Source organism: Branchiostoma floridae, chromosome 5, assembly GCF_000003815.2.
Source record: "Branchiostoma floridae strain S238N-H82 chromosome 5, Bfl_VNyyK, whole genome shotgun sequence".
NCBI classification, from domain to species: domain Eukaryota; kingdom Metazoa; phylum Chordata; class Leptocardii; order Amphioxiformes; family Branchiostomatidae; genus Branchiostoma; species Branchiostoma floridae.
Window position 1 is genome coordinate 17,658,709 of NC_049983.1, and position 24,279 is coordinate 17,682,987.

Consider the following 24,279-nt stretch of genomic DNA (forward strand, 5'->3'; position numbering starts at 1 on the left):
CAGTTTTGAGGAAATTTCTTGCTGTATCTAGATACTTTTGGTTTGAACGGTGCTTAAAATTATTTACTTCCAAAAGCCGTATCATCTATACAACGTACTTCAGTATGTCTTGCCCAAACCTCAACCTTTCCATTGAAACGCCCAACCTACTATCATATGCCTGTCACTTGGAAAGTTGTCATATTCTCTGGGCACTGCCTGGCTTGATTAAATCTCGCTTAAAGAGACCAGTAACATCTGCTTGGAGGGTACACACCTTGATCATGTAAATGATCCCATCTCATTGAACAGAAAAGAGCAAGGGTTCTTCCCGGTGTGAGTGGTTCATAACTATACAGTTCAATGGGGGTAATGGTCGCAGTGAGCTCACCTTGGTGCTGAATGGCTGTCCCCTAACCTGATTTAGTTACTGTACTCTCCAAGAACAGGTTCGGCTCAGGCTGTTTTTTTTCCTTTTTACATGTTTTTAGGCATTTTTATCCGGCTTTCAATTTTACACCGTTTTCTTCTACATGTGTCACTTGGCAGCAAGACATTAAGAAAAAGGTACAAAATAGAAAGCTGGATAGAAATGCCAAAATTTTGATGTTCCCATCTCATTCAACAGAAAAGAGCGAGGGTTCTTCCCGGAGTGGTTCATAACTATACAGTTCAATGGGGGTAATGGTCGCATTGAGCTCACCTTGGTGCTGAATGGCTGTCCCCTGACCTGATTTAGTTACTGTACTCTCCAAGAACAGGTTTGGCTTCGGCTGTTTGTTTTTCTTTTTACATGTTTTTAGGCATCTAAATCCAGCTTTCAATTTTACACCATTTTCTTTGTGTGTCCTTTGGCAGTGAGACATTAAGAGAAAGGTACAAAATAGAAAGCTGGATAGAAATGCCAAAAAAAAAAAACACCTCAAAAAACAGCAAAAGCCAAACCTTTGCTTGGAAGGTACGATTCAGCAAACCCAGAACGGTTAACCCAATAACCCAGAATCGAGAGTTAGCTTTTAGACTTAAGCAGACACTTGCTATATTGTTTTTACACTGTTTGTACCCTTTCATGTTACCTGCAATTAGCCCATGGACAAGAATTCGCAATAAACTTATTACTAACAGCCCAGCTACTAAGCTGAGGACTGAGGTTCATGCATTTTAAAAAAGACCACCCCAAAAATACTGCATTAACAACAGATTCCGAACAAAATAAACCTTTTATTTGACAAATTGAAAATGGAATGTCCGAAGCCACAACTGACAAGGCAATCAAAATGTGGCAAGATGTGTGCGTTTGGAACAGAACAGTCTTGCCAACAACAGAGCTGGGGAAAATGGCTTTATAACATAGTTACAACAAACCTGAACATGTGCCTCATGATGCATACAAGTTATAGTGAAGTCAACCAAGCGATTCAAAGGGACAGAATGTGTAATACTGAATGACGGTACCATATATTTTCTAACTTACGACCACTTTATCATACAATATCTTGATTGAGTGTACTATTTGAATGATAAATACAAAATCATCACGTACAGAAGAATTACTATCAATGCAAAACGATGAGTGATGAAAGAATATAGAGCAAGTATGTTGAGCTGTCTAACAAATTCAGGTTGTGAGTGAAGATTCTCCAATAGTAAAAATAAGAATTGAACTATAAGTGTCTTTATCAATATCGAATGTGTTCTGCAGTACATTTCTCTACCACGAAAACGATATATAACTATAATACAGTAACCTACAGAACTGTTGAACCAGCAACATTTTTCTTCATACATTTCTACATGAACAAGTTTGTGAATAGTGTCGTTAAGGTATAGAATATCTCAATTGGTCCTACTCTATAAAATAGATGTTAACGAGAAACTTTGACACTTAGGAGAAGAAACAAAGTATTGCAGTGACTGATACTTGGAACCCAAACAAGCTTGAAGGCAAGCAATTTATTGAACACGTCAGTGTGCAACTTAAAGTGCATAGCACCTTGTTTGGGCACCATACAAACTGTTCCTGTTCCCTGATATAACTCTTTTTTTTTTCCACTAGATTTTCTGACCACACTAGAGAACAGTAGTTTAAGTGCAGAACACATCTCTACACAACTCACAAGACTACTGTGGTATTTGTATCAAATTGTCCAAGGTAGAAAACGCAGCTTTCTGTTTTTGAGTACACATCACTACATAATGCATAATAAAGTTGTGGCTTTAAAACAGCTAAAAGGATGAAACATCCCAAATTTGTAGCTTCACTTTAAAAAAATCATAATCTCATGAGTAAGATCCAACCAACAACGGAGAAGTGGAGTTCGCTCGAAACGTGGCTGGTGCTATGCGCAAACTGAACGGTACAACTTAGCACTTTTAAACACCCCTGCTTCTACCCCAAGCACACTGTGCCCGTCCTCTTAACAACAAACACGGACCTAACTCTGTCTTCCCACAACAATCAACTTCACCGCATTTCTACGCAAACTCTCGGGGAAACCCAACAAAAAATGTACCAAGCAAAAGTAAAGGTAATGCGACTGAGCACAAGCATGTGCCAACAAACATTTCATACCAGACGTTTTGAGAGTAAACCTGGCTAACGTGAACAAGTTTGGGAATGCTTCAGCCGGTAAAGCTGGGTTTTTATCTACAAGTTTGATGTTGATGTCTGGTGGCGTGTGGCGGGGCTCATTGTGTCTCCTGCAGCTGCAGCTTGGAGCCGAAGATCTCGTGGATCTGCTCCTCGTACAGCTCGATGTTTCGCTTCATCAGCTCCTTGCAGGGGCCCAGCAGCCGCTCGAAGGCGTGCACGTCAAGCCCTGGAAACCAGGAACAACCGTTAGTTTTGGCTACCACAACACTGATATATAACTATGATATTTTTTTCTTCTATACTTGATGAACTTTATTGCTCGACATTTGTACATGGTACAAAGTATGGCAACGACTGTTACACAAAGTACAAAATAGGTGTACAGAATAAGACTTAACATCCTAATTAACATCCATATGATATAGTAACCTCAGTCTAGTAGCCTCCTTCAGTCGATATTGAACATGGTAAAATCAGCCCTACAGCTTCGAGAACAGTCTGCAAGCTTTGAAATTAAAATTTTGGCAGCAATATGTCCAGCATCTGCCAATCACTGCACAAGATTGGCTGGTTTTCATAGATCATTCTTCTAGCCTCTACCAGACTTTGAAGATCAGTGGTCTAATCTGATTAGAAATTGGACAAATAGAGTGACAATAGTACACTAGGTGAGTCGACCAGCCAGAGGAGTTATTTCTTCACACTATCTGTCCAATTTCTACTAATATTAGACCACCTATCTGCGGAGCCTGGTAGAGGCTACATTCTTCTACTATGACAATACATTTACAGGCCAAATATGTACTAACTCTGAAAATACAACCTTCTGATCTGGCGATCAGCAAATTTGGCTGGAGGCTGTTGACAATGTAAGGCAGGCTTAAAAGATGTTCAGATTCACGTACTAAAAACAGTGTGACATCATAAACCTCCTTTGACGTAATGTTGCCAGATTTCTAAAGTTAGTGCATTGCATGATGTCAGAGGCACGGGACAGAACTTCATCATGCCCAATATAGAACAAAATCCATCCATCAACCACATCAACATTGTCCCATTGGGAGTGCAGGACATTTTTCTCACTCAGGACGACACGACGAAAATCCTGCTGCATGCAAAGTGGCGAAGTATGCAACTTTTTACTAAGATCCTTTTTTCCTATTTGATGTGTAAATTATGTTTAGTACTTATTATTGATCATTTGCTATACAACTTCTGTATCATTAGGTTATTTAACGTAATGATTTCAACTATGTTATGTGTTATTTCGTTCAATTTGATTATGTATAATAACTTTATTTTGCGACCTAGGGGAGGGCCATGAAAAGCCTTTATGGCTTCTGTCCTACCCCTGCATGTGTTTTTAATCCATGTATATGTCACAGTAGAGATCACGATCCAGTAGAATCGTCGATTCTCCTAGGAGAGATCGCGATCAGAGCTGGTCCTAGGGCCAACTCCGTTCGGGATCTCGCCTAGGAGAATCGGCGATTCTACTAGTATAGATTGCGATCGGGGTCTCTCCTAGGGCCAACCCCGATCCAAACTCAAATGATACTTAGATATGGGAAACAGACTGCGATCGGGATCTCTCCTAGGACAATCAGCGATTCTAGTAGTTCAGATTGCGATCGGGATCTCTCCTAGGACCAACCCTGATCCAAACTCAAATGATGCTAAGATATAGGAAACTGTGACATATATATCTGCGAAGAAATAAAGAACTAAAGAACTTACTTGCTACTTTGGTTTTGCCAACAGCATATGCAGAGGCCGCTCTGGGGTTGTTGGTCACGAGTGCTAGTTCTATTAAAACAAATAACAGATCAGTACAAACACATTAATAGGTACATAACATGATCATCGACCTTTATGGGAAGGGAGGATGATGATGCTAGTCATTACACCACCTGAATAATTGATAAGAACAAATGTTTGCACTTTCATTTATTGATTTATCAATTGAAGATTGATGACTGTCACATGTATCCTGCATGAGCTTAAAATAAAATAAAATGAAATTCCAAGAGGACCACTCTGTAAATGACTAGATTTATGTTCTGTGAAAGAGCTTTGAGCCTTACGCTACAGTGTAACATTTATCTGCAACTAGGATCATAGCTTCAGGAATCGTTCATTAATGTAAACTGAAATGCAGTTGTTGAAAATGTCCATATAGCATCTTCCTTGGAACTGTGCACTAGAAAATTATATGATGCTGATAAAACAACTGATATGTAAAGAAATGTATTAGTCCACCTGCAACATTTGGTGATGAGCCTTGTAGCCTCCTTCCATACCTTATAACACTGCCAAAAATAATTCATCTTATCTTTCTTGATTTTCTTCTACAAAAAAAATTAATATTCTAGCAAAAAAAATTTTTGTGTCTAAGACATGGGGCAAGCAAATTGAATGTTTTTTGGGCCAAGATTTGTTTTCTTATATTTCTTACAGGGATCTGTTTTTGTACAGTACAAGATAGAACTTCTCACCTCCGAAGTAGTCTCCCTGTTTACACCTGGTGACCTCCAGCTCCTTGTCTGGGTCGTCCTGTGGCACACACAACACAAGTCAGAACTGTGGCTACAGTAACAAACTACCGAAGGGGTGGCCCAGTATAGACCCTATTCCAGCTCCGTTCATTCTTTCCATCACTTCCCTTGCTGAATAGTCTGCACCCATTAATAGACGAAAGATTGCCATTTGATGTATTTGACTAAAATATAGTCAAGAGTTCTGATTGGCTGTGAGTCACATGGTTCTTGCAAAAGAGTTCAGATGGAAGTTTGACCCCGGTTACACTTCTTCTTAGAAATGTTCAATTCCCAAATAACGCAGGGTGTCACAGCCAATGTTTAAATCAAACGGGGACTAGACTATAATTCTGCATGGAAGTGATCATTGCAGGGAACCGGAGCTAAAACAGGATTTAATTCCAGGCAACCAGAGGGGATGGAAAGGGAGAGGGTACCACGCACGGAAGCCAAGCATTTATAGAGGGCTGTTTCACTTGAGATGTACAGCTGTAACAGATATAATGTAGCTGATGAGGGGTTACACTGTAGTGTAAAACAGGCATCACAAATTCAGACCAGGCAGGACCACACGAGGAGCTGCCAGTTTGGAGTCACGGAGCACCAAAAGAGTTAGCGACAAAGCCCACACAAGGAGGACAGAAGCACTCAGTCCAACACCACACGGGGATAGGATGCACACGTAAGGATGCACGCTTCAAACAGGTCAAGAGAATGATGCAGGACAAACAACGCTGAAGCCCACTAGCAAGTGAGATGCCAGTCAGAGCTTTGTATTAGGGGAACACAAGCAGTGAAGCCAAGGGAAGAAACACACAACAGGTCCATAATGACGTAAAAGCCAGACAGCAGGAGGGACCGAGGAGATGGAAGATCACAGCATCAAGTTTGGACATCATTGACCGAGCCAACACCAGCATATTGTACACATCAATTACAAGAACTAGCCAACTGCGCAAAGGAACCTGGGGGCTCACTCTTCAAAACACTTGTATGGACGTTTCTCACTACATGCACGTTACAGCATGCAACCCACACTCCACACAAACAATCCCACTAGAAGAGGCACACGGTACTCTGGTGCAGTTTTTGGTGCAATATATGTTGTGCGGCTGTGCAGAGAGGCTGTTGCACCACAGGACGGGTTCCTTTGAGAGCAGGTGCCCCATGAGTTGAGTCCACAAGTCAACTGGATCTGTTTCTCGCTCTCTTACTAGTATTAGCTGCCACAGAAGTTTCTTTCAATCAAGTGCACTTTTTTTTTGCAAAGCCGCTAGGGCGGCTATACCACTGCTTTACTATGCTTACATAATATTACAAGTTTCCAAAAAAAAAGTTATAGTAAGATCTCTTGACTAGTATTTGGACGTTATTATGAATCTGCTTGTTGAAGCTGCAATCTGGGACATTTTGATGCTTGGTTGAAGGTGATAAGCTTAAAAAGCATAATTTCATTAAAACCGCTGAGATGGCAGAAAATGTAATTATGAAATTATGGCGGACATATATGGCACGGTTGTGTTATATAGTAGGTTAGCCTCTCTCCCTCTCCACATACACCCCCCTAGTCAAAATGAACCCTTCCTTTGGCGCAGTGTGCAACAAAATGGTGTACTCACGGCATTCTAGAACAGCGGCACGGGACAGACACCACAACACAACAACGATGCGCGTCAGGAAGAAACAAATATCTGTAAGTAATACTGCGTTTTCTTCCCAACGACATGATACAGCAAACAAGGAATAAAATCATCCAGAAGTCTGAATTAACCATTGCAAAAATTTCATTAAACACAAAAGATGCTGAAAAATCATGATCATCATTATCATTCATGAAAAACACCAACTGAACAAAATAAACATAACAATATGGCCATGGCAGCTTTTTAAAAAAAATAACAGTCACTCTAACTAAGTGGAATATTTCAAAACGTTTACATCATCACTTGTTGTGATACAATAAATGTCTCATTGAGACAAAGGAAAAACATACAAAAGCCCAACAAACTGATGTCAAAGTTGAGCAAGAGCATTTCTGCGCATGAAAACAGGCATATGCTTTTGTGAGTACAAATAAGCCAAAACAAGTTAGCCAAGAAAAAATGTGTGAGTATCAATAGTATGCTCACAAGCACACATCAGAACCTATCCATACCAGTGCCAAATGACAATGTGTAAAATGAGTTGTTGATATATGTTTGCTTATTCTGACCAGGAATAGTTTGTATGACTTGATGACATTTCTGAATATGTTTAATTGCTAAATATTGAATCTTATTGAAGTCCCGATAAGTTTGAAAAGAAGGCAGGGCACCAAAGAAAGTTAACTAGCCAACATTTCCAGTGTTCCTCCTTTTTTCCCTGCCATTCATTGTCGTGTTTAGAGTTTGGTAGTGAATGTTGCATTTTGTGCTGTTTACGTGACCGTCAGTGCAGGCAGAGACCTACCATTGATTGACAAAACATGTGCTACTTTGTCAGGTTGTTCACACACGTGTACAAAATTTGTGACAACAAAACAAATGTTCTGTTGAATATCAACCATTGTCTAGTGCCTCGAATGCTCTCTGTAAGGTTATGCTGGTTAGAGTTTTTGAACAGCTGTAACAGAGGTGACAATAGAAGAACATACAGACTGGGTATCAGTTGAAAAGACCTACCTTGTTCTTCATGGCGATCCTCACAACTCCATCCTCCACAAAATACATGCAGTCAGCAGAGTCTCCCTAAAATATCAAGGTGCATTTTGATAATTATGAAATCGATAATATTCATGTCAATTTCTTTTTGGTGCCATCTCATCAATATGTTAGTGCCTGGTCTCTTTTCAATGGCCATTCTGTCATGCCTGGCCCACTGCTTATAACTGTCAACAAATGTCCCTGGCATATTGGTCTGTGATCCAAAAGAAAAAGGGCAAAATACAACCAGAAAATACAGGTCTAACAAACAAACATACATACGTAATATTACCTAGTGCTTTAAATGACCTGCAGTGGCGTCCTCTCTCCGAAAGGAGGAGGAACGCCCGCCTCACCTTCTTTTACAAGCTAGTTAACAACAAGATTAACATAGACACACAGAACCTACTGATTCCGACCCAAGGGCGAACCCGACGCAGCCATCAACATAAGTATAAACCAATCTTTGCAAGAACAGACACATACAAGTACTCATATTTTCCTAGAACAATCCCGGAGTGGAATTCCCTGCCTGGCGCGGTAGTAAGTGCTCCCACAGTTGAGAGCTTCCGCGCCAGGAGGAGGGCTGCCCGCCCTAACCCGGGACCTCAGCTCCCCCCCTACTTTGCCCCTTGCGGGGTTATATGGGGGTAACCCATGATGATGATGATGAAATGTCACCACTGCAAAAGTCAAACCCACTCACTTGTCTGATGATGACTTCCCCATCCTCGAAAATCTGGGTCATGAGTGCATCAGCTACCTTCATTCTCTCATATTGCTGAAAATGGAATGGAAAAAGCCGCATGAATCCTTGTAATTATATGTATTTATCCAGTGCTTCTTGATCTGGCTTTCCTGTGGATGGATTTCGATGAAATTTCTGACGAATTCGAGGTAATTGACAAGTTAGTGGTCTTAGAATTCCTAAAAGTTCATCCTCAGGAATGACAGCTTGAAAAGTACTAGTCATATACTGGATGGGAAATTTTGTTCAGACGTCACATATAATTCAATCATCAGGTGAGTAGCCCTCAGCACAACGCAAATAGTGAGACAGCTCTAAACTATCATAATGACAGATGTAAAACAAGTGAGAACTTTGCTTTGGGGTATATTTCCCATAGTATAGTAGGCTTTTCCATTTTCATTGTAGCTTTCCTTTAACTGCATTGAAATAATTATGGACACACCTGCATACAAGCAGACACACTAAAAAACAAAACCTTTTACTCACTGACTGAAAAAATCTGGCCTACTGCGATGAGACTTACTTCCAGAGTCTTGAGCATGGGGACGTTGTCCAGCAGGTTTTCGAACATCTTTCTCTTCTTGTAGGCATTCTTCAGCAATATCCTCCTGAAGGTCTGACGGTCCTGAGAAGGAAAACAGTTTTAACTCTTAACGCTGTGTGTCGGTGTGGCCTCACAGTTAGGGTGTTGGACTAAGAACAGATTGGTCCCGGGTTCGATGCCCGTCTTGCCCTGATATTGTTGCCCACTTTACACTTCTTTCCCTGACGGTGGGGTGACGGCCACAAAGCCTCTCGGCTGTCAAATGTTGCCGAAAAACACACACGGATTTGGTATGCCCAAATTGCATATCACATATTTGCTACTGAGAGCCATAATCTTTGAAGCCCATTAGGTCGAGGAATAGTATTACAAAGACTGGTTACATGCAGATGAAGACTATTTAAACCAGAATGGTTTGATCCACTCACACCCAGAAGGTCCCCTACTCTTTTTGATAAGTGTGGCGGGTTCTTTTACATGCCTGAGGTGTGGCTATCCCCGAACATGGGACCTCCATTTAACATCCTATCCGATGGACGGTTGTAGCCGAAGCTAGGTACTCGTTTTTCACCTGAGTGAAGTGTTGTAAAGTGCCTTTCCCAAGGGCACAAGATAGAAGACATGGCAGGTTTCGAAGTCGGGACCTCTTGGGTCTGAGCCCAAAGCGCTGCCAATTATGCCACACGATCTGTACATGAAAGAGAAACTTACCAGCGCCCACAGGGATCCGTCTGATGTGGCCACAATGGTAGCAGCGCGGGGTGTGTTGTACATGAGAGCCAGCTCTCCAAAGCTGCCGGTATTGTCGTAGGAACCCACGTGTTTGTCTGTGCCGTCGATTTTCACAAAGATGTTATAGGTGCCACTAGGGGGAATGGACAACATCAAAGACTATGAGATAAAACAGACATGTAACATGAATCAAAAGCTACTGGGAAAAGGGAAATGTTTATGGGGATTTAATTTTGCGGTAGGAAGAAAATAATGGTTCAGATTGAGTTAAATTTTGAACAATAATGTTCCAAACGGGTGTTCCAGACCAGGCCTATTATCATACAGGCTTCAATAAAATAATTTGAACAGTCACACGTCCTCTATTGCATTGACTATGCTGCTGTTGAAAATTTGAATTAAGCACTGGAACAAGTTTTCTCCGGTGGGCATGACATGAATGAAATACAACACCGTGCATTCTATATCACCCCTGGTCCCAGCCCCTACATACAGAATACAGAGTGTTGTATTCCACATGAGTGTACACTGATGACATCTGAATATGTAATACCGGGGACATGTGTTGAGCAATGAATTGGTATTACAACAGTGATATCCATAGTGTATTACACCAGAGGACTTTATTGAGTTTTATGTCATATCTGGGCCGTCATAACGTTCCATATGGGTGTTCCGGACTGGGTGATAATTTTCTGTATCACACCTGCTTCTTAGTTGTATCACACAGGCTTCCATCAATTAAATAGAATGCACTCCATGCCTTCCGTTGTGAGTTCTTTTTCTCCAATTAAGTTCTTGGCGCAGGTTGAAACAACTGTGTCAAGTTTTTATGAGTAGTTTGGCAACCAAGACAGTGTTTTCCAACCTGGGTATGACATACCAGTAAATGAAATACAACTCGGTGTATTCCGCATCACCCTCGGTCCAAGGCCTGCAGCGGATTGGGCTGGTATCTCGGATGATATGGAATACCCTGTGTTGTATTCTGTAATATAGAATATATTATATACCAGATACATCTATCATATCTACTAACCTGTCGATGACATAGAAGTTGTCACCATCATCTCCCTGGTCAATGACATGCTCATCTGGAGTCACCTGCGACAGTAAACAATGGAACGGTGTTTATTGTTACACAACAACCATCATAAAGGTGTTTCAATCTCATACAAGTTGTCAAGGAGGAATAAAACTGACACTATCCAAACATTTAAATTCCCTTCCTTTCTACCCAGAATGGAAAGAACACTGAAATTAGTTGGCCCTGTTTTCTGGGATGCTTCTTTGCAGGGGACAGAATGCTTGTCTACATGAATTATTATTCACATGTATGTGGGAAAATCATGCCTGTGCTAACAGCAGGTCAGTTCAAGGTGTAAAGACACAAGCTCTCTTCTGTATAATTGATGAATCTGCAATGTGCATTTCCAGCCTTATATTATATCACATACATTTGTACTAGTCACAATCCTTCCAACACCAATCGGCGTGTAGAGCGGTTCCTATCTTCATTTTCACGGCCCTTGGGCCACACCGTTGTGTAAGCACTACAGCATTGGGCTTGTTCACTGGTCACATTTACATTATGCACACCAAAACCTCCCCTAACCCTGGTCTGTTTGGGAACCTTTTTGCCAATCAAGCAAGGCAGGAGGGTCACGGAAATGGAATAACTGACCCCATTTTTCCTTAAGTACCTCTCGCAGTGTACCGGATCAAACAGTAGCTGGTTGGGGGGTCACTTAGCCAGAAACATAGCCGTGTAGCTCACAACAACCAAACTCCCATCAACCCTTACGTAAAACAAATGGCCAATTAGCCTTATGACTCTGAGAATGATACATTTATATGTCGTACATAGTAAACCCTTGTGAGCCATGCACATATATTTCCTTCCCATCTTGTGTTCGTGAGGCATTTTCTATCGCTGAATAATTGAAATACAGATGGGGAGGCTCGGATAACCGTTGATAGTGGATTCTGATTGCTTCGAGAGGATTACAGTTATGTATGGACCAGGGCTTTAGCCAGCGTCCGTTTTTCCGTCAATTGACGGAAATTTGCTGCGTGTGACGGAAAAAAATTTCAACCATTCCGTCAACCTTGACGGAAAAAAATCGTTGATTGAAGCAAGGAGGCCAAGTTGAAAAGAGGGAAGCTACGGCTTGGGGACGCCCGGACAGCCCATTGTCGGAAAGCCACACACTGTTTGTTTTGCTATTGTCATGATTGTAGACGATTGTGTGTCGGCACCCTTTCGCATACGATAATCTCATTAAAAACCCGTTTTTCAAGGTCTCACTCCTAGAACAGTGCATTCTACGAACTTTGTTGTTTGGAATCTTGACTTGTACGCTAGCGCATGCCGGGGCTGGTGGCCGTACAAATTATTTTCGCTCGCCCAGCCGCGCCGCTTGCGACAACGCAAGGTGCCAGTCGCAGCTAAAAGAACCGGCACATCATGCTATCCACAAATAGTTTGATCAAAAACATATTCTTTAGGATCTAAAATGTTGCACGGTTCTCTTCAGCGGGAATTTTGTTTTTGTTTTGACGAGAAAACGCTAATTTTGCAGCGACACAGATGAGATACCCACGCCACGTTGTTGTTGGCACACTTCCGGGTTAATTGAACGCCAAAATTCCCCCAAATGCACCATAAATCAGTATATGAATGCATGTTTTCTCAAAAGAGTCTTTGAGTAATTGTGTTCCTAATTAGAAAATTGTCGTGTAATAGAAAAATATAGCGTTCTCCTGCCTTTACAAATGTAACATGTTCAAACAAATAAAATATTTGAACGCTGGTGCGCGCGGTGCATCGTGGGTCGGTATCCATAGCTTTACCAATCAGAGCGCGGGATCTGAGGAGACGCCCCTCTAGATGTTACGATCAACCAATCAACAGTGCGTATTGAGAATATGTAATGTTAGATTTGCATACCCCGCGAGTTGATTTTAGCGCCGTGATTTTGCGGGGAAAACGCAAAGAAACGATGTTTTACTGTTCACATTATTACAAAACGTCAGCGTGGTGTCATATTTTCTCCCAATGACAACATTTATATCGGACGAGGTAGACATTTTTGCAGTCAATGACGGAAATTTTTACGCGATGACGGAAAAAAAAAGATTCTTGACAAGAATTTTCCGTCAATGGGAATTGGCTGACGGAAAAAAATCTCGAGCTGGCTAAAGCCCTGGTATGGACCAACGGCAAAGTCACGATCGCGGTATCAACTACAGTGGATATTGATAGTTATGACTTCATGTACATGGGGGCTGAAACACAAGTCCTATCAATTTCCTCCTACTATATGTATACTGTTTGTATGATAATCTTCCAATTCCAACATAACATTTCCCATATCGTTACCACCTGGTAGAATTTGTTGTAATCAACATTTTCCCTGCAGTATGTGTTTTCCTCAAAACAGAACAAAAATTCAAAGGTATAATAGACTAGCGCACAAAAGCAAAGCTTTACTAATTGCCAGTCAAATATGTATGGACCAACGGCAAAGTCACGATCACGGTATCAACTATAGTGAATATTGATAGTCATGACTTCATGTACACTGGGGCTGAAATATGAATCCTATCAATTTCCTTCTAGTTTATCTACCATATGTATAATATTGTTAGATAACCTTCCAATTCCAGTGTAACTTTTCCTCATATCCTTACCACCTGGTAGAATTTGCAATAGGAATTACATGTAGTTGTAATCAACATTTTCCCTTCAGTATGTGTTTCCCTAAAAAAAATTCAAAAGTATAATAGACTAGCGCACAATAGCACAGCGTTACTAATTGCGAGTCATCACTGGAATTCAGAATCAAGGTGAATAAAAAACGCCGCAGCAACACAGGTCTATCAGATATCACAACAGGCATATCTTTGTTGATGTTGGTGCAATCTTCACATTTTCTAAGGCTTTTGAGGCATTGAAAAATGCTGTCTAATTGGGACTTTTTATGCTTTCAACGGATCCTCAACTTCAATGTAGGGTTGGAACAAAGCAGGTAACATTCTGCGCACAGCTGTTCAATTCACACGCCATGGTGGCTGCAGCCCCTCTAAATTGCCAGGGCCTTGTTACAACACCAATTCCCCTGATTGCGTGCATGGCACCATGGTAACAACATGCACCTGTCTGCTGCTTAGATACAGAGCAGGTGGTTCTATCTTTTATCATGTAACACAAATATGAGGGGTAATTCCAAAAACAGGAAAGTGACTTAGAGCAAGATAGTTTCATCCTCTGCAAAATGTTGGAAAGAAATTGACTTAATTAATATGCATGGTACATCCGAATAAGGCAATTGCTGCATCATGCTTAGATACAAAGCAAGTGGTTTTATCTCTTATCATGTAGCACAAATATGAAGGGCTATTCCAAAAAGAGGAAAGTAATTTGAAGCAAGATAGCCAACAGAGAAGTCTCATCCTCTGCCAAATGTTAGAAAGAAAATGACTTGATATGCATGGAACATGCGAAGAAGGCAATTGCTGCACTATGAAATTCAAGGTGTGGAAAATGGATTGAATAAGAAGCTGAATCATTGCCAAGGAAGTGAAAGGTGGCATGATATCTCCACCTGTTTCAACTTATTAATGAAAGCTACCAGGATTTGCAAATATTCAAAAATGGTGACATCAAAAACTCACTGTAAGCTATCCCTCTGCAATTAACAGTTTCTTTTCTCATTCTTACCCCTTTCATCTAATGACTTAAATCCCAAGGTAACATGCAGTTTCAGTTTCTTTCTTTTTTACCGCATGATATATATATTTGTCAATTCTAAGGAGAAACTGGTGAATGGTCAGAGAGAGCTCTTTAACTTTTCATTTCAATTTTTTAAAGGAATCAAAGAAATTGCATAGCAAGAATATCAATATAATTGTCAAGTGTTACGATATACAGATGTAAATAGGCCAAGCGCTGCATGAAATAGCCTTTAATAGAAGATATTGGTGTGGGTTTGGAGCTTTTCTGCTGTCATGGCTACCAATTGGTAGGGCCTTGGAAATAAATGTTGTGTTTCCTATTTTAGCCCTGAAAAAATTAGGGCTGGTAGGTTGGGATTATCCATTTTTTTCTTGTACTTTTTTTTAGGCTGGCCAAAACTCTAGTGTGACATTACAAATTTAACGAAGTAAACTGAAATACATGAGGGCACTAAGTGTCTTTTGATGTCAAACTTGAATGTTGTGCATAATAGATACATTTATCCATCATTAGACAGGATAAGCAGTGTTTATACTTCAACTTCAATAGCAAGCAGGCTGAATAAAAATTAAGCTATAGTATGTGACTCCACTGCCCACCCACCTAAAAAAAGTCTAGGGTCGGCAGGTTTTTCTAGGGTAGGTAGGGAAACAGGAAACAACAATTTTTTCCTCTAGGCCTTGGCTGACATCAAAGCTGTCTGGATATAATACACCTTGTGATGTGGTTATCTGCCGTGAATAATCACATGTTCAGCGTGATACTAAATCAGCTCGGGGAACTGGGCTTCACTTTCCTGTAGGCCAAAAACATGACTGAACACCAGTGTTTCAGCTGTTTATTTGTTATCATGGATATTATATATTATGCGCTTCCAGAATGCATTTTCCTATACTACTATGATAAGCTATGTAATATAACTTCTTTCAAGTAGATTTCAGACACAGTCAAACCTATACAACTTACAAGTGACATCATGAGGACCACCTGGCCAATGCCGCTTTTTGGTGGTCCGTTTGGAAATTTTTCCCATTGCCAAAAAAGCATTATATTTAAGAATCCTGTCTATGTTGACAACCTGTCCACATAGACCAGCTTTACCAGTACCCCAGTAAGTGGTCTTCATGGACAATTTTGACAGTAGATGTTGGACTCTTTCTGCTCGTAACAGGAAATGCCTTAAAGCGTGACTCTTTACCAAAAATAGAATATGCAGAACTACAGCCCTTGCCATGTCAGGTCCCATTACTCTATGGATATGCATGCATATTATGAGCTTCAAGCAATGTACCTAAGCGGCCTTGTTTCAAAGTCAATCTTTGAAACCACGCTGATACCATTTGGCAAACATCCCATGAGTAATATACACTTCTTTATGCTTCAAAGGACACAAAATTTCTCTACTTCTAAAGGGCAGCGCAGAGATGATCAAAGCTTTGTCGTGGAAGATAGCTGACAAATTAGACCCTGCATGCAGCTTCCCAGGCAGATATGTATGATTGTTCAAAAGGTTCTGTACAGATTTCAATTCCCTTGGGAATGGGAGCAAAAGTGAGTATTTTCCATTTTGAAGCTTATTTTATAGCTTGTACAAATGACGTACATTCAGAAAAAAAATCGAAGCAATGTGAAAATGATTAGTATCAATGCAATTACTAAATGAATAAATTGGGTAAGACATCAAATCAACATTTATTAAATTGTACATCAATTTCACCAAGATGGAACTGAAATGCATCTTCTAAAGACAAGGGAAACATCAAATTATGGTCTGTGTAGAAAAATCCTGTTTTAGAGCCCCATCCTATCCTGATGACACAGGAATACATGAATATCATTAAGGCTTAGACTACAAGATGGTTGCCTACTTTCATAATAGCAGCATATGAAACTTTAATTTTTAGCATTTTGCAATTCTGATGACAACTAATATACAGTATTTGCCTCATGTTACGTTAAATATAAGCATTACTTTCTGTGACATTGAATAAAGCTATCATTGATGGCTGCATGCTTCAAGCAAGGCAGACATACTGATAGTGATAGGCCCCTTATCTATATCTGTCTCCACTTTCCTACAGAGTTAACTATTATAGAAGTCTGCTTGTCTGCAGAGTGACAACGTCATTGATCAAGGTCTGATCTCCTAACAGGGCATGAAACTGACTTCTTGTATGACTTTGAACCATTGTTCTAGCCAGCCTGAAATTTTTTCCGTCCCCTGGATGATTTTGAGTTTTTGAGGATTCTGAGTCATCCACTTTCCTGGACACTAGGCAAAGAATCCTGTTTTCCCAAGGCATTATCTCATTTCGGAACTTGGCAAAATATATAAATAGTGGCAACATCTCACCTTTCTCTCAAACATCGCATCCAGCACCTCTTGCATCTGTTCCTGTTAAAGACATTAAAATACTGAGAAAAATATTCAGTTGACATCAGGGCTTTAATTTTTGAGTTTCCCGCTTTAATTTTTTTCCTTCCCATTCACTGTTGTGAGGTAATGTTTTGGAGCCCTTTGTTATTATCTGTCATTTTACAGATTTTATGTCATGAAGTCTAGATTTTTTTTGACGGACAGGGTAGCTTTTTTCAATCCCAACAAGCATGGAGACAGCTAAGGTTGACATATTAGCTTCATTTTTAAAACTGCAGAAAAAGAAACACTGACATTTAATACTGACATATTAAAAAGGATGTATCATTCCATATATCACTAAGCCACATAAGTACAAAGACCCATTTTACAGAATGATGTAAGAGTCTGAAAGTCAGTTTACAGTTCATCTCATGTTGACTCTTAGATATCAATATCAAAGTTTTTACTTCTAAAGAACATGAGCTTACCGGATCGAGTGACTTGAAGAGAAGAATATTTCCCACTGCCTGAGCTAGCCTGGTCCTCTGACCATCTGATTTGGGGTGCACAACCTAAACATAAAGAGAACATGGGGTTAGTACGCAACCTCGCTGTATTATAATCGAAATATCAGCAAATGTCCTTAGGGTGCGGTCACATAGGCTGTGCGATCGTGGTACGATTTTGATACCATAGGATTTTCAAGCAGGCCTTGACAGAACCAACTACCGACATGGATTCAAAGCAACATATTGTACGCCAAGACAGTTGAAGTCTTGCAGAAGACATACATTTTTTCTCTTCAAAATGGACACGACCTATGTAACCGCGCCCTTATCACACCTAGCAGAAATTTAAGTCTTTACTTCTACTGAAAGTTTTATGCATTGTTGAACAATTCTGTAGTAAAGTAATGGAGACATATTTGCCTGTAGGCCTAGATAAAAAAAGTTCCGTCTTACCTTCTTGTCATCTTCATCGTCTGCATCTGGGTCATACCTTTCTGCACAAACTGCCAAAGGCAACAATAAAAACACACTTAGAAAAAGTGAAACTGTAAAAATTGGACTGATAAACAAAAATATCTTTTTAAATTGTATTCATTAAATTGCATTTTGTCAAGTGTGAGGTAATAATAATACAAGAGGCCCAACTTCAAGTGATACGATACAAAACTGGAATGCATGAGGACAATTGTATTTTCAATTCAAACTTTAATTTTGAGCATAATCCTTCATTAGATAGGACAAGCAGTTTTTTACTCGAATGGGAAGAAGCCTGAGAAAAATTCTGACTGGTAACAATGTGCCTCCATTGCCCACCTAAAAAAAGGCTAGGGTCAGCAAGTTTGTCTAGCGTAGGTTGGGAAACAGGAGATACAACGTTTTTTAGGCCTGATTTCAGATTCAAGCTCTCAAGACAGGCAGTCAGGTTTGTCAGTCAGTTTTGCCAACTTCGTATTTCATTTTATTTTTGAGAGGTAGATTTTTGTACTATAAGATATCAGAGATGCGGGCTTGTTTTCTAAGTAGACAGAGCAGAGTATATAGCATTGCTGGTCAAAGATATACTGAGTACTTGACAGCACTAAATTTATGTTCAGGCTTTAATGGAAAACAGATTATTTCAAGATAACAAAGGAATGCCACAAAAGGCTTAGAGGTTCCTGTGTTTATCATATACACAGCCATTATTCTTGACTATTTGTGATAACACTCTTTCATCGGAGATAACTCTGTTGATCAACTTCATGTGTTTAACCTTTCCCTGACGTAAGAGAGCTACAGTTTTTAGAGATTTTAGCCTAGCAAAGCACAATACAACTAGAAAGGCTGACATTTGCTTAAGAGCAAATACAGCATATTTCAGCCATACCCCTTCCCACGCAACATTGGACTGTTCCAAATCACCCCTGCGCAAAAATGGAACATCCTCTTAACAGTACATTATCCCCCAAAGTGGACTGGTATTGTGAATTGATTCCAGGTAAAAACAGTGCTTGCTTCTATTTTTCAGAAAATGACAATAATCACACCTTCCATTCAGAAAATTTTCATCATGACTGAAAATTGTTGAATGACTTCATGTAATGTCATTAACAATTTTCAGTACGATAACTAGGTGTAAGTTTAAAAAAGTATAAGCTCCTTGTGATGTGGGTACATTTATTATTGCAGTGAACTTTTTTTATTCAAGTAGGGCATACGATTTAATAATTATCAAGCAGGTGCAGGTACTGTAGGAGCGTTTGTTTTCTTCAAGCTGTAAAACTGTTAAACTGTTTTACTTTGTATGCAATCAGCCATCGAGCCTATTCTTATTTTAGTTTAACAACTTCCTGCCAGACCCGGAAGATACGATTGAACCTTGTTCGAGGATTTATTTTCGTCTGTCTGGTCAGTCTGTTCATACCCTGGCGCTGAGAGTGTTTTGTTGGGCTGAAACTCTGGCAGTTTAAAGTTACTTACAATTTAAATGTTCAAAGTTTATGTCAAAAAACAACAGCACTAGGAAATGTGGCCACTATAGACAGGTGGTCACTATAGAGAAAATGCTGATCTATTGACTAGGAGCCATACGTTACACATGATTTCAGTACACTGATCATTAATCATATAAACATTGCACAGGTAAGCCAATTGTTTAGATGTACAATTAAGTTCAAATAATTCTGAAGAGAAATATTGATGAGAAAATAATCATCCTCGCCACTGTCTAACTTATAATTACGTATCAAAACTAGACGCAGATTTTCTAACTAACGCACCTTTCGCCGACTTCATCAAAGGACCGCCGGCTATCAATCAAACACGGCTGTTGATTAGACTTAAGAGTTTCAAACAGTCATGTGCTGTGTGCCAGTTGACAGCGAACTTCATGCTACGTGATGTTTTACATTGCTTGGACCTTCTTTCCTACAGCGGTGCTTCTACAAAATATTTAGACTGTAACACTGAGTCCCACATGTTTTATAGAATAGAATTTGACGCAGAACAGCGTTTTTTGCTGGGTATTTTTCTTGAAACATGTCCGTGGGAATATCAGCGAGGCGGCGACGTAGGGATATCAGACCGTCAACAAAAGTCGCACGGCGGCTAACGGCGCAGCGAAGATACTAGCGCTATAAATAAGCGCTTCAACTAAGGATGGCAACCCGTACAATATTTTTGTATACTGTTGAGCTAAGTAAAGTTTGTTGTTTATGAGGTTTTAGTTGTCTGTGAAGCTTTGACCCGAAATATTTTAAAGTCAAACTGCTGAAGAGAAGTAAGTGACTGCTACGATTATCGTAGATATGGCCCTAAAAAAACTGATAAAAGAAGCCTTCTCAATAGTCTAAAATGCAAGAGCTTCCGGGGGGCTTCGCCCACCTGGGTCCCCCCCCCCCCCCACAGTGGCCCTGCCCCTGGACCCCGCCAGGGACATTCGGCGGCCCCGGACCCCTGTCCGACGCTTTGAAAAAATCCTGGCGAGAAGTCTGTATGGCCTGAGTCTTCAAGTTAACGTATTGTGTGGTCCCGCTTATGAATATTAATTAGCCTTCGCTTTCCTCTTCGCTGACTGGCTGAACCATTAATTGAATTAACTCTTCCTGCCGGCTAGACGCAGGTGCAGATGTCGGCTCTGTGGGGTGAACGCCCGAAAGGTCATGGCATGGAGAACGAAAGAAAACCAATTTCCCCTAAAAAAAGTGCTGTAATTAAGCCTTTTACAGTACTTTATGCCAAAAATTTTACTTGGATCATTTTACCGACTATCTTATGCCTATCTATACCAAATGTTACTCATACCAGGGTACAGGGGTGCAAAATATACCGTTATAAGACCGTCAACAACAGTCGCACGGAGCTAACAGCGCAGCGAAAATACCATCGCTAGCGTTTCAACTTCGGATAACAAGTTATAAGTACTGTTGAACTCAGTAACGTTAAAGTTTGTTTTTAGTTGCCTTTGACGGTTTGACCTGAAATAGTGTTACGCTAAACTCCTGAAGAGAAGTTAAGTGACTGCTGCGATTATCATAGATATGCCCCTAAGAACTGATACAATATAAAGCCTTCTGAATAGTGTAAAATGCGAGAGCCTTAGGCGGGCTTCGCTCCCCCTGGCGGGAACACTGCTATATACGGGATCATGAGGCCCCGCTTATGAATATTAATTAGCCTTTGGCCTCCTCTTCGCTGATTGGCTAGGTCTTTGATTCAATTAACTCTCCGGCTGACGCGCACAGGTGTGGCTCTGTGCGGGGTCACGGAAGGTCACGTCAGGAGGCCAAAAGAAAACAAATTTCCCCTCAGAAAAGTGCCAAAATTAATCATTTTAAAGTTGTTTATGTCAAAAATTTTACTTGAATCTTGTTACCAAGTAACTAATGCCTATCTATACCAAATTTCAGGTCATTTAATTGTAATACCAGGGTACAGGAGCCAAAAGTGTCCTTTTTTGGTCAAAAATTGGTCAAAAATCGCAAAAATAAGCATTTTGTTGCACTGTACACCAAAAGTGTTATGGAATTTATATGAAGGGATTATCAAGGCACATCTGTGTCAAATTTCAGCTCATTCGGTTGCAATACCAAGGTACAGGAGCCAAAAGTGTCCTTTTTTGGTCAAAAATTGGTCAAAAAATCGCAAAAATAAGCATTTTGTTGAACTGTACACCAAAAGTGTTATTGAATTTATATGGGGGCATTATCAAGGCACATCTCTGTCGAATTTCAGCTCATTTGGTTGTAATACCAGGGTACAGGGGCCAAAAGTGTCCTTTTTTGGTCAAAAATTGGTCAAAAAATCGCAAAAATAAGCATTTTGTTGTACTGTACACCAAAAGTGTTATCGAATTTATATGGGGGCATTATCAAGGCACATCTCTGTCAAATTTCAGCTCATTTAGTTGTAATACCAGGGTACAGGGGCCAAAATATACAGTTTTGGTCTAAAATTGACCAAAAAATCTCAATAAAATCATTTTAGAGGCAGATATGAAAAAACTGAGAAAAAAGCATCAAGGTATTGGCCCATTCTACCCCTGTGCCAAATTTCAGGTCATTCGGTCCAGGAACGGCGGAGATGAATCACTTTGAAGATTTGACAGGAGAAAGAAGAAGAAGAAGAAAGAAAGAAAGAAGAAACATTACGAATACAATATATTTCACCATACTATGTATGGCTGAAATATAATGAATTATAACCCTTTTAAACATTCCATATTTATGGACCTATTTTTCTCTTGGTAACTGACCACTTGCCTGGCAATTATCAAGGACCCCAACTGTGAGAATCACCTATTATGACATTATGGGCAGGTCCAAAATACAGGGGGTAAACCTCAATAAAAAAGAGAGGAAAAATCACAGCAATAAAATATGTCTGTAGAAATTCTGCAGGGTAAATGTTCAAGGACTTTGTAAGTAACCCGAGATAGATTAATTTCATCAATACATTTCAAAAATATATATGAAGAAAATATTCACAATATAAGAAATTCCTCCAAAGTTCTTGATCACTTTGTGCTATGGATGAATAAATAATTTTTAATGTGACACTTGAATAAACTGACATTACACAGGGCCTATATATTTTAAGATTGACCGAACCATTTTGCTATAACTAAACATGAAGTGGCTGGCATTTAAATCCAAAAGTTCCTATCGATTGACTGTAACATCTCATGAAATTTTAATGCACTTATCACACTCCTTGGAACATTTGCTGAAATGTTTCTGACTTGACATTTTGTATCTTGGGTTGAAAATAGTTTATTCAACAATGTAAATTCATCTACATTTGACAGCAGCCCCATTCAATTTAATATAGTTTTTCAAAAAACTATCACCCTGACCAGCTTGAGTAATGTATAATAATCACCAGGTGTATTATAATAAAAGTAACATTAGCCTTCAACAACAATGCCAAGTGTACAGGAACTCAGGATGCACAACAGTGTATGTGCACCCACTATTTACCTCCATGAAAATGAAGGTATTGTTTTGGGTGTGTCTGTGAGTGTGTGTGAGTGTGTGTGTGTTTCTGTCTCTTTGTGTTTCCAGATTTTTGTAGTCACTGACTAGTCAGCATAACTCAAGTACCTCTTGATGGATTACGATGATATGTGGTATGTAGGTAGGTGTTGGGAAGGTCAAGGTCAATTTTGGGCCCTAAGTATGTGACCTTGAACATAAGATTAGGTAAATTATGCAAATAAGGACTTATACAAATACCAGTAAGGAAAATCTATCTATACGTATACAGTTCTCCATTATAGTATAAATACTCGTACCATAATGTAGTTTGTAGCAGGTGCACAATTAGCAGATACCAATTATGCAAAGTTTTGTCTTACCTGACTGTCTCCTTCTCTTGTAGCTGTCTAGAATTCTCTTCGGAGGAGGTTCTGAAAGAAGAAAGAAAGGTTCATATAATTGTTGATTTCATAATTGCATTTGGCTGATCCAAGATGCGAAAGTATTAATTATCTTAAAGACAGAAAAACAGAAACATGTCTTCACCTACAAAATTCACTGAGAATTCTGTACAATCTTAAGTTGCTCAGCAGTTACAGCATATGGTTGCTGCGTCAAGTGGAAAGGGAGTTACAGAGCTAAGCTAAACTTTGGTGTCTACCTAGTGGCATAACACTTCCATCTTTGTCCACTTGTAAATCATTCATACATCAATCAGCAGCCTCATGGTTTGCTCAGGTACAGAGCAGACAACAGACACTGTGTTATCAAACACAGGCAGGACAAAACATAGACAAACATTGCCATTATTGATACATTGCTTCTAACTTGTCAAATATGTTAACAAAAGAAGGTGTGGCTTGTAAACATGGCCATAGCCTACAATACAACCCGTTGATTCTTAAATGGATGACATTTAAGACACACACTGAAATGAGTCTATGTCGACAAATGCATGGAAAGTCATGTTTTACACATGCCAAATTAGTTGATTTTCCTTGCCCTGTTTTTATGTATAATTTGCAATAAGATATGTTACTTTTGACCTGGAACCTTGCTTGGAGATTAACCTTTGTAAGAAGGGGGGCATTTTCCATAATCCCTGAACCAATATAAAGTTGATTCCAGTATTAGGACACCTAAGTTAGGTAAAGTTTAAGAAAATCTATTTTCCACTTATGATGCTCTACTGATTTGTGGGCCTGAGCCATAATGACAGTTTCCAATGAGATCTGCAATAGGTAATAGACATTGGCACTCTCCAAGAACCACCTAAAATACACCATACATTGGCACCCTAGTTCCTTCCATACTTTTACAAATGTACCTAAAATACATGTACAGCACAATTCTGTTTTAACCTACCAGTATCAACGAAAGTCTTTAGCTCTGCCTCAGCTGAA

The 24,279-nt window shown here is 39.8% G+C and overlaps 1 protein-coding gene across 6 annotated transcripts in view; it reads right to left on the minus strand.

Annotated features, from left to right (window-relative positions):
* Positions 1–1,180: 1,180 nt before the first annotated feature.
* Positions 1,181–24,279, minus strand: part of LOC118415278 (cAMP-dependent protein kinase type II regulatory subunit-like) — a 59,469-nt gene continuing 36,370 nt past the window's right edge. For 3 of the 6 annotated variants that reach the window (XM_035819758.1, XM_035819759.1, XM_035819760.1), the window contains 13 exons: positions 23,257–23,307; positions 17,877–17,926; positions 17,403–17,486; positions 16,909–16,950; positions 10,857–10,921; positions 9,797–9,950; positions 9,065–9,166; positions 8,497–8,571; positions 7,770–7,835; positions 6,729–6,734; positions 5,068–5,125; positions 4,310–4,378; positions 2,590–2,798 (listed from right to left, as the gene is read on the minus strand). In XM_035819758.1, the coding sequence (XP_035675651.1) occupies positions 2,668–2,798; positions 4,310–4,378; positions 5,068–5,125; positions 6,729–6,734; positions 7,770–7,835; positions 8,497–8,571; positions 9,065–9,166; positions 9,797–9,950; positions 10,857–10,921; positions 16,909–16,950; positions 17,403–17,486; positions 17,877–17,926; positions 23,257–23,307 (953 nt within the window). In that variant the 3' untranslated portion in view covers positions 2,590–2,667. Of the gene's footprint in view, positions 2,799–4,309; positions 4,379–5,067; positions 5,126–6,728; positions 6,735–7,769; positions 7,836–8,496; positions 8,572–9,064; positions 9,167–9,796; positions 9,951–10,856; positions 10,922–16,908; positions 16,951–17,402; positions 17,487–17,876; positions 17,927–23,256; positions 23,308–23,537; positions 23,563–24,279 lie in introns of those variants that run through there. The other 3 variants (XM_035819761.1, XM_035819756.1, XM_035819757.1) reach the window with 3 other exon arrangements.